The sequence below is a fragment of the Pteropus vampyrus genome, unplaced genomic scaffold (genome assembly GCF_000151845.1).
Source record: "Pteropus vampyrus isolate Shadow unplaced genomic scaffold, Pvam_2.0 Scaffold37, whole genome shotgun sequence".
In the NCBI taxonomy this organism is placed as follows: Eukaryota; Metazoa; Chordata; class Mammalia; order Chiroptera; family Pteropodidae; genus Pteropus; species Pteropus vampyrus.
Genome location: NW_011888818.1, coordinates 7,592,911 through 7,603,856, shown reverse-complemented (window position 1 = coordinate 7,603,856; position 10,946 = coordinate 7,592,911). Strand labels below are relative to the sequence as shown.

The window sequence follows — 10,946 nt, the reverse complement described above, 5'->3', positions numbered from 1 at the left end:
TCCCACCCACCAAGGCCAGTCTGTCTATAGCCATTGCTTAGTATACAACCAGCCAACAGCAGCGACCAATACTGGACCCACAATGTGGAAACCAATCAACCAACTGGTGGCAGGTTGGTTATGTAGGAAGGGTCAGTGCTTTGTTCTCACTAGAATAGCCAGTCACAATGACAAAAATTTACCTTCAATGTTTCTGCCAAAATCACCATCCATGAATTTACAGAAAGCTTTATCTACTGTCATGGCATTCCACAGTTATACCTCAGGTTTCCATATGTTTACCTGGGTCCGTTTCTGGACTTTGCATTCTGTCCCACCGGCCCATTCACCTATTCCTTTGCTAATCTTACACTGTCTTTATTACTATAGCTTTATGAGAAGTGCTGATATTGGGTAAGGCAAGTTCCTTCATCTTGTTCATTTTATTCAAATTGTCTTAGATATTCTTGGTGCTTCATTCAATAGTTTTTGAATCTGTTTGTCAGTTCTACAATTCTATCTGAATTTGTTAAATTATAATTGCATTTAATTTTTAGATCACTTAGGGAAGAATTGTCATCTTTTGACATTGAGTCTTCCCATCCATTTACTCAGGTCTTATTTTATGTCCTTCAATATTGTTTTCTACTTTTTAAACATTTTGCACATCTTTAAAGTTTATTCCTATGTATCTTATAGTTTTTGTTGCAGTTATGAATCAGATATATTTTTCTATTACATTTCCTAATAATATTTGCCTCTACTGATTTTTACATATTGTCCTCATATCCAGCAACTTTAACACATTTTCTTATTAGTTCTAATAGTTTCTCTGTGCATTTGCTTGAATTTTCTCTGTAGATAATAATATTGTCTACAAATAAGAGTAGTTTGTATCTTTCTTTCCAGTTCTTCTATCTTTTTGTGTCTTATTGCATTGACTAGAATCTTCAGTACAATGGAGTTTTTAAAATTGTAATCGTATTTAATTTTTAGATGACTTGGGGAGAATTGTCATCTTTTGACCTTGATTCTTCCCATTCATTTATTCAGATCTTATTTTATGCCTTTCAGTAATTGAAGGACATCACAATAACAGATATACATGTTTTATTTTTAACTTTAATTGAAACTGCTTCTGAAGTCTCATGTTTAAATATGATTCTTGCTGTAGGTCTTTGATGACTACCCTTTACCTTTTAGTTTAGTAAAAGAAATACTTTTTTAAATGAACAAATGTTGAATTTTATAATTTTTTTCTTTATCTACTAAGATCATTATATTTCTTCTTCGATCTGTTTATATAAAGTACTACTTTGATGACTACCTTTTACCCTTAAGTTCGGGACTGGATATATTTGGGGGAAGAGGGGGAAGTAGTTAAAATATTTTTGATTTCCAATTAACAGTTAATGATATGTTGTCTATTTTTTCTAAAGTTTATTTTGACAATATATTTTTCTAGAAAATTATCTCTACCATGTATTAAATGTATTAGCAATGTTATTCATGATGATTCTTTACAATATAATAATCTCTATTGTATTTCTAGCCTTGCCTTATCATTCCTAATAATATTTATTACGCCTTTTCTCTTTTTACTCTTGATAAATCTTGATAGTAATTTGTTTAGTCTATTATCTTTTCCAAAGAACTATTTTGGGTTTTGTTGATCTTCTCAACTGTGTCATATTTTTTATTAACTGTATCATTTTTTCTATTTCACTACTTTATGTTCTTATCTGTACTTTTTCTTTTCTTCTACTTTCTTTAATTTTTCCCTGTTGTTTTTTTACCTCTCTACTTAAGTTAAACACAATTTATCATTTATTGCCAGTCTTTGTTTTTTTTGTTACTTTTTGTTATAGAAAAATTTAAATATAAACAAAATCCAAAAGAATATTATAATGAAACCCCATGCTCTTATCAGTCAACTTCGACAATTTTCAATTCATGGCCAATTTCATGTTGGCCAATCACTCAACCAAGATTATCTTGAAGCACATTCCGACATCATATATTTTCATGTATAAATAGTTCATTAGGTTTTTCTAAAATACAGACTCCTTATACCTAAACAATATCATTATGTTACCTAAAATTATACCTACTAGTATCATACATAATACTATTGTTATACCTTAGAAAATACCATTATAACACCTAAAAAAAAAAAACCCTCAAATGCCAGTAATCTTTCATTTCATCTAAATAAAGTCCAATCATTGCAATTGGTTAGTATGTCTCCTATGACTCTTTTAACCTATAGGTTCTCTCTTCATCTTTTTTTTTCTTTATAATTTACTTGTTGATGAAGATGTACATCCTATAGAGTGTCTCATAGTTTGGATTTTGCTGATTGCATCCCTGTGGTGTTGTTTATCACATTGCTCTGGCCATTATATTTCCTGTGAATTGGCAGTTAGATCTAAAGACTTGATCAGATTTGGGTTTGATTTTTTTTTTTTTTTTTTATACAACAAACTTCATAGGTAAGTTGTACTTCCATCAGCAGGCACATGATTTCTGATCGTCTCACTGTTCATGATGTTAGGAGCCACTGGTGATCATTGTCATTATATCTGATGCTACTTTTCTTCCCGTCATTTTGGTTCCCTAAAGTTATTTCTCTGGTAGATTCTTTAGGCAGAGATTGTGGGAACAATATTTTCATATATATTTTTTAGTCCTTAACAAAAACATCGTAAGAGCAAACTCAAGAACCATGAAATTAGTAAACCTATCCTAGCCTCTCCTCCCTTCTGGAATAGAAACTCTCTCTCACTGAAACATAGGCTAAAGATCTCTGTCTTTTATGTTGTAGTGTGAATGCTTCTCTACTTGGATTTTTTCCTGCTATCTTTTTTTGTACTTTCTGTTTACCATTCTTTTTAAAATTTCTGTTTGTCTCCTTTTCTACCTTCTAGAGAACTGGTGAAATTTTCCACATATCCCCTGCCCCTCCTTTTTAAAATTCTTTGCTGGCTTGGAAACTGTGGATTGTATTTCTATTCTTTTAGTCTTTGCCCTTAAATTTTTAATATATATTCTTAACTATTATTTTTGCCTACTATTAAATAAAATTAGCTAATATTTTTAATTCTTCTTCTGAACATGACAATGACCTTAACGGTCCCATTGTTAACATGCTCAATCTTATTATTGCTATTATTTCTTATAATTTCTTGCCTACTTGATCTGGCTAAAACTTCCAGTACTATGTTGAATAACAGTGGCGAGTGGGGGCTTTCTTGTCTTATTCGTGATCTTAGAGGAAAAGCTTTCAGTTTTTCACTGAGTATGATGTTCGCTGTGGGTTTGTCATATATGACCTTTGTTATGTTGAGGTACTTTCCTTCTATACTCTTTTTATTGAGCTTTTTTTTTTTTTTTTACCATAAATGGATGTTTCTTGTCAGATGATTTTTCTGTATCTATTGATATTATTTTTATCTTTTATTTTGTTAATGTGATGTATAACATTGATTTGAAAATGTTGAACTTCCTTGCATCCCTGGAATGAATCTCACTTGATTGTATCTATGATCCTTTTAATGTATTTTTGTAATAATGTATTTATTGTAGTAGATTTGTTAATATTTCATTGAAGATTTTTACACCTATGTTCATCGGAGATACTGGCCTGTAATTTTCTTTTTTTACACTGTCTTTTCCTGGTATCAGGGTAATGTTGGCTTTGTAAAATGAGTTAGGAAGCATTTCCTCCTCTTCAATTTTTTGGAAGAGTTTGAGAAGGATAAGTATTAAATCTTCTTTAATATTTGGTAGAATTCACCAGTGAAGCTATCAGCTCAAGGGCTTTTCTTTGTTGGGATATTTTCTTATTACTGATTCAGTCTCTTTACTAGTTATAGGTATATTCACATTTTCTATTTCTTCATGATTTGGTTTTTGGTCTAGTTTGTATATTTTCTAAAATTTGTCAGTTTCATCTAATTTATTTAATTTGTTGGTGTACAGTTGTTTAAAATACTTGCTTATAATCCTTTTTATTTTTGTAGAATTTATAGTAGCATTATCACTTTCATTTCGGATTTCAGTAGTTCTGAGTCTTCTTTTTTCTTAGTGTATCTAGCTAAAGGCTTTTCAATTTTATTGATCTTTTCAGAGAAACAACCTTTGGTTTGATTGATTTTTCTCTATTGTTTTTCTGTACTCTTATTTCACTTATCTCTGTTTTAATCTTCATTTTTCCTTTCTTCTGCTAGTTTTGGTTTTAGTTTGTTCTTTTTTTTTCCCCCTAGTTCCTTAAGTTGTAAAGTTAGGTTGTTTATTTAAGATCTTTCTTTTTTTGAAAGAAAACTTTCAAAGTTATAGCTAAAAATTTCCTTCTTAGTACTGCTTTCACTGCGTTCCATAAATTTGATAAGTTGTGTTTTTGTTTTCGCTCATCTCTAAGTATTTTCTGTTTTCCTTTGTGATTTCTTCTTTAATCTACTTGATTAAAAGTGTGATGTTTCATTTCCACAATTTTGTGAATTTTCCAGTTTTCCTTTTGTTATTGATTATAATTTCATCCTGTTGTGGTTAGAGAAGATCCTTGGTATAATATCTTTTTAAATTTACTGAGATTTATTTTGTGGTCTAACATATAATGTATCTTGGAAAATGTCCCATGCTCACTTCAGAAGGGTATGTATTCTGTTGTTAGGTAGAATGTTCTGTGTGTGTCTGTCAGATCTCATTGGTTTATTGTGTTGTCTAAGCCCCTTATTCCTGTATTTATCTTCTGTCTGGTTGTTCTATCCAATATTATAAGTGTGGTATTAAAATCTCCAACTATTATGTTGAATTGTCAATTTCTCCCTTCAATTCTTTCAGTTTTTGCTTCATACATCTTGATAGTCTGTAATTAGGTTTATAATTCTTATATTTCTTGCTGTATTAAAACTTTTAATATATGATGTTCTTTGTCTCTTGAAACCTTTTTTTATTCAAAATTTATTTTGTAGCTGTCTCTTTGGCACAATGGACAGTGCATTGGACTTCTAAAATATATTTTGTCTGATATTAGTATAGCTGCTACTGCTCTTTTGGTTGGTATTTTCATGAAATATCTTTTTCCATCTTTTCACTTTCAATTTGTTTTTGTTTTTAGACCTCAGATGATTCTCTTGTAGGTAGTATATAGTTGAATCATGTGTTTTTATCCATTTTTCAATCTCAACTTTTGATTGGAGAGTTTATCCATTTACATTTAAAGTTATTATTGATAAGGAGGGACTTACTTCTGTCATTGTGCTAGTTGTTTCTTATGTGCCATAAAGCTTTTGTCCCTCATTTTCTGCATTACTGTCGTCTTTTCTATTTAGTTGATTTTTTATAGTGAAATATTTAAATTTATCATTTCCTTTTATGTATTCTATAGCTGTTTTCTTTGTGGTACAAAGGATCAAGATTCTATTTAAGATCCTAAAGTTATAACACTTTAAATTTATACCAACTTAACTTTAATAACATACAAAAACTCTGCTCCTTTACAGCTCTCTCTCCACCTCTTTTGGTTGTCAATGTCGCAAAATTACATCTTTATACACTGTGTGCCCCAAAACATAAAATAATAATTCTTTTAAATGTATTAGTTTCTTAAATTATATAGAAAACAAGATTTGGAGTTACAAACCAAAGTTACAGTAATATTAGCTTTTACACTGATAATTTTTTCTGTTTCAATGTATTAGTCTCTTAAATAATGTAGAAAACAAAGAGTACAGTTAAAATGATGGATGCAATTAATTTTTAAATTTTTGTGTATTTGAATCAATCAATATTTTCCTTTATAGCTCCAGCTTTTGACTCATCCTTTAAGTCTTTTCCACCTACTCAAAGATCAATTCTACACCTAAATGTAAAAGGTTATATAACAAAGAATCAAAATAATAACAGGAAAATATCTTCATGACTTTGGGTAGGCAAAAGTTTCTTTTCAAGGATACAAAAGCAGATCATTAAACTTTGTTAAAATTAGTAACTTTTTATAAAGATTTAAAAGAATTAAAAGGCAGATCACAGGGCAGGATAAGTATTTGCTTCTATTTACCTATATTGCAACAAAGAACTTGATTCCAAAATATCTATATCAATCTATACATAAATATTCTTATAAATTAATAAGTAAAAGATACTAACCAAACACACAAAAAAAATAAGCAAACCATTTGAATTGGCACTTCATACAAAAGAAGATATCCAAGTGGCTGATAAGCTTATGAAAAGATGCCCAACTTGAACAGTCTTCAGGGAAATAAATGCAAATTAAAACCACATTTTGCTAATAGTCACATAGCTAGGGGATTTGAACCTAGGCAGACTATTAACCTCTCTTGCTCTATTTACTTATATGTAAATTGGGGTTATTTATGTCCATCCTCAGGAACTTACAGTCTGAGGAAGAATAAGTAAAGTAACAGAAAACAGATAAACATGTACTGAAATATAATGAATTATTACGTACTGAAAATCCAGAACTAGAGATACGCTGGCCATAAATTTTCCCCCAAAATCAGCAAAAATAGACTTAAAATGTTCATAAGTCTTCCATCATATCAGTTTTGTATCATTCTTTGTCAACTTCCCGTTATTGCAGGGTACATGCTGTTGCCAGATTAACCCATTGAGAATGTCAGTGCATAAAGGACATATACCAGGTGCTTTATCTTAGCTCTATAAATCTGACCTCATCCTATCTTTCACTATACCCTATTAAGAATCTTAGTCCAGCTCATCTACCATTGAAATACCCTTTTTCCTCCCCATAATAGCTACCACTTAGCTAAAGACACAATCTCATTTAATTATCATACCAATCCTATCAGGTAAGTATTTTCTTACCTAAGAGATCATTCCCATTTTATAAAAAATTGAGGCTTAAATTGAATAAGCCACTTTTCCAAAGTCACTGAAATGTTCAGTGACAAAGCTGGGATGTGAAGCCAGTTTTGTCCAACTCACAAATCCACATTTTCTGTCACTGTGCTCCACTCTCCCTGAACAGCATGAACTGTTTGTAATCTTTGTGGGCCCAAAAAGGTGGGTCCCCATGCCCGTCTTCACAAGGCATGCTGTTGGCGCCTTGACACTGCTGTCTGGCTGGGTCCTAGGGGCTGCACAGCCCCCACTCCTCAAAAAGAAACATGTTGAGAAATGGAGTGGTGTGTGTAGGATTTGAGAGTTATGAGAGTGGGGTTTGGGGGAGGGTCTCTAGAACTTTTACCCAATCCCCCAACTCCCACAGGGTCTGAACCTCAGGTAAACCAGAGCCCCTCTTACAAGTTCACACCCACCCATGCCTCTTACTCAGGGCTCTCCTTGGTGTTCCCTCATCTCTGACCCAATAGCCCCTGGCCGGACCACAGTAAGCCTAGACCTTGGACCAGTCAAGCCACTCGCCCATCATTTCGCCCCCAGTCTCAGTTCCAGGCTGCCTGTGGAGGCTGCTCAGAAGGCTCTGCTGAGTATTCCCTGAAGTTGAGAGAGGGGTGGCGCAGGCAGCTGCCCACCCAGCAAGTTTTCTCTGGCTCCTACTTGGCAGAGCAAAAGGGGCATGTTTGTGTCTCAAACAGTTGGTGTTTACTGGTAATGCCATGGAACCACCCTGTACCTGATTGGGTAGTTTCAATGTTAGGAATTGATTTGAGGAGGCAGAATGCGATGGGAGCCTGGGAATCAGGAATTTCTTTGAGCCCCACCATCACGGCATAGTGCTCACTATGCACAGGCCAATTCCAAAGGCCTTACATGCATTACTCATGTAATTCGCACCACAGATCCATGAAGTAACTATTATCACCATTTTACAGGTGAGAAAATACAAACAGGAACTTGTAACTTAACCAAGAACAACAGCTAGTAAGTACTGATTATCTATCTGTAAAACAGAATGCCTGCCCAACACCAGCATAAGGCAAGGAGTCTTCTAAGACGTCAGCTCCCATTCATTAGCAGTAAATGAGTATTTCTTAATCTGGAACCGTTACAGTTTTTCCCTTGCCACCTTTTTGGATATAGGAAACATTTTTCCAATGGAGCCTCGGTAATATAGGTGCAGAAATTTCCTGCAAAGATCTAAAAGAGGTTGGTAAACTCAGCGGTGTCGGCAGACAGGGAAAGTATGTGGCTGGGGGACAGAGTGGGAAATTTACTTTTCACCGTGCTTATAAACAGGATATTTAAATCAAATGAAAAACAATTAAAGGTGTGCTTAGTCACAGGTGAATCTGGCTGAGGCACCTGCTTCAAAGACGGCCCAGGAATAAGTGGAGACCTGACGGTGCCCAGTGGCCCGGTGGCTTGCCAATAGTCACCAGGGAGCCACAGCGAGTCCAGGTCCTTCCCCCGACCACACTAGAGTGGGCATTTTTAAATGAAGAAGAACGGGGCTGGGGTGGGGAGTACTGCCCTTGGTGCTGTGCGCACCTTGACTTGCCCAGGTCCGAAGCGCCAGCTTGGAGGTCCGGAGCTCACAGGCTTTGGAAGGTCTAGGGCTCCGCCGCGTGCGGGAGGCCCCGCCTGGGCTGCAGGAAGAAAAGGCCGGCTCGCCCCGCCCTGTCCCGCCCCGCCAAATTTAAGAGCCTTCGCCAACAGTTGGGGCTGGTCCTGGCTGCCTTTTGCAAGTCTGTCTCCCTTTTGCAAGTCTGTCTCCCTTTTGCAGAGTGTCCTCACTCGCCTCTCGCGCTCCTCTTCCTGCGCGGGACCCGGCCAGGGCCACGCCATGCCCAGCCCAGTGGACGCTCGGGTCCAGCCCCCACGCTCAGGCAGCTCTCCCGAGCCCCGGTCCCCCTCGCTCCAGCGCCACTCTGCCCGCCCTGGCACGCCTCGTATTCCCCGACGCCTCGAGTCCTCCTTCTCCATCCAGGCCATCCTGGCGAAGCCCGACCCCCCGGCGCCCGCCGCCTCTCCGCTGTCGGTCTCCGCCTGTGCCGCCTCGGGCCTCTGGACCGCTCCCTCGCTGTCTCCGGCCCCGGTTCTGTCCTGGGCGTGCCCCGCGCCGTGGCTGCCAGCCTCCCTGAGCGTGGGGCTCTACCAGCGGTGCCTCCAGCCTCCAGCGCTGGGGCTGCGCATGGCTCACCTCTGCGGCTTCCAGGGCCTCGGCGTCCCAGGTACGAGGTGCCCGAACGCTCGGGTCCAAGGAAGCGGGCGGGGTGGCTGAAGAGTGGAGGCCACGACAGTGGGCACAGGGTAGAGACGTGCCTGAGTTCGAGAAACACACACGGTTGAAACTGAAGCCCCAGAGAAGGACTGGCTGAGACCAGCCCGGGCGCCAGGCTACCCCCGAAGGCTGCTGGGGTGGGAGAAGGTGTGTGTGAGGGCGGGTGCAGAGAGGGAGGTGCTGGTGGGCCTGAGCGGGGCTCAGAAGAAAACCAAGGCCAGCCCTAGGGCTGTAGCGGACCCAGCCCTACTCCCCGGCAAAAAGCGTTTTGCTCCCTCCCACATCCCCTCTGGATAACGCTTGGTGGCGCAGATTCTTTCTCAAAGTAGCTCTCATCTGGAACCCATGGCCCTGTCCTTAGCTGGGAGAAGCAGACGCTAGGGGTGGTGCTGATCAGCTGGGAGCTGTTAGGAGCTGGCAAACCCCCAGACCGCAATACCAGCAATACCAGCAATACCAGCTCCGAGGCTCACGTCTGTGTGAGCTTATGCTCCCCACTGAACTTCTCTGGGCCTGCCTGCTTATAGTGCTCTTAAAATAGTAATTTAGGGCTCCGGAGTGCAAGGACTTAAAGCTCAATGAGAATTTAACTGTTGAGGTACTTTATCCTCTAGCATTAACATCCACCTACAAGAACTTTTGCCGTTTTTGGCTCTCTGGTTCTTTCTTCCCCACGTGCCCATAAGGAAAACAGGAGCGAAGTTAATGCAAGCCTTATCAACCCACACCAAGATTGTTGTAACACCATCTTACTTGGTTCCTACTCCCTAGGCTTCCCCCATCCTGTCTTTCCTCAACCCCTTCAGCTGGGCATTCCTCCCACCCATGGTGAGGAGAAGCCCTGGGCTCCCAACCTCATTCAAATCCATGCCACGGCATCTGGGAGCCACACCTATCGCCCCAAGCCACATTCTTCTAACGTCTCCATACACCTGAGGTTTGAATTGCAGTTAACTACTTTATATTAAAGTTGTCTCATTTTCAAGTTTGTTTTTGAGTAGGCATTACATTCACATAGTTCAAATGTCAAAATGTTTCTAAGATACACGGAGAAGAGTTTCCTCTACAACTAGGTGACTGACCTTTAGTCATCTAGTTCCCCCCACCCCACAAGCAGCCAATGACACCAGTTTCTTTATTCTTCCAGAAGTATTTTATGCATATTTAATACCTGAATACACATGCATACACATCCCCACCATACTGCTGTGAATATTACTCTTTTTACTTGATTCTTTTTACTTTTTACTTGAGATTTTTCCATATCAATCTATACAAAACTTCTTCACACCGCAGAGTGGTCCATTGTAAGGATGTATGTTAATTTATTTAACCAGGCCCCATTGATCGTTTCTCATCTCTTGCTATTATGTTTATGCTTATGGTAAGCTGTTGGGCTCCGTGGTTGGGGTTCTGGGCAGCCACGGTCCTGGCCTCACTCCCTTTGTTGGGGCAGTTTGACTGCCAGCGCTGGAGCTTCCCCAAGGCTGGTGGGAGCTGAGGGGTATTAGTGCTGCACTTGCTGTTCCTCTGTCTGGAACAACCCCTCCCTGACAGCACAATGGCTCACTTTCTCATTCTTTTCAAGTTATGACTCAGGTTTGTCCCTGGTGGACAAATCTCCATCTCATTGGCCCATACCTCAGTGAACTGAATAGCACTTCTGTCTGCATTAGAAAAAGGAACTCCTTCCTTCAGGTAGACATAGTACCTTGTCAGGGGGCAAGAATTGGCCTATGGAGAGTGGGCAGAATTTTAGACTCCACTAACTCTCTCAGCTGGGTACCCATATGCAGGG

General features: G+C 38.7%; 1 protein-coding gene across 1 annotated transcript in view; it reads left to right on the top strand.

Annotated features, from left to right (window-relative positions):
• The first annotated feature begins 8,710 nt into the window (after window positions 1-8,710).
• The window catches only part of NOTO (notochord homeobox), a 5,807-nt gene continuing 3,571 nt past the window's right edge, over window positions 8,711-10,946 (top strand). Inside the window, exon 1 of the mRNA XM_011358176.2 lies at window positions 8,711-9,098. Within this exon, the coding sequence (XP_011356478.1) occupies window positions 8,711-9,098 (388 nt within the window). The remainder of the gene's footprint in view (window positions 9,099-10,946) is intronic.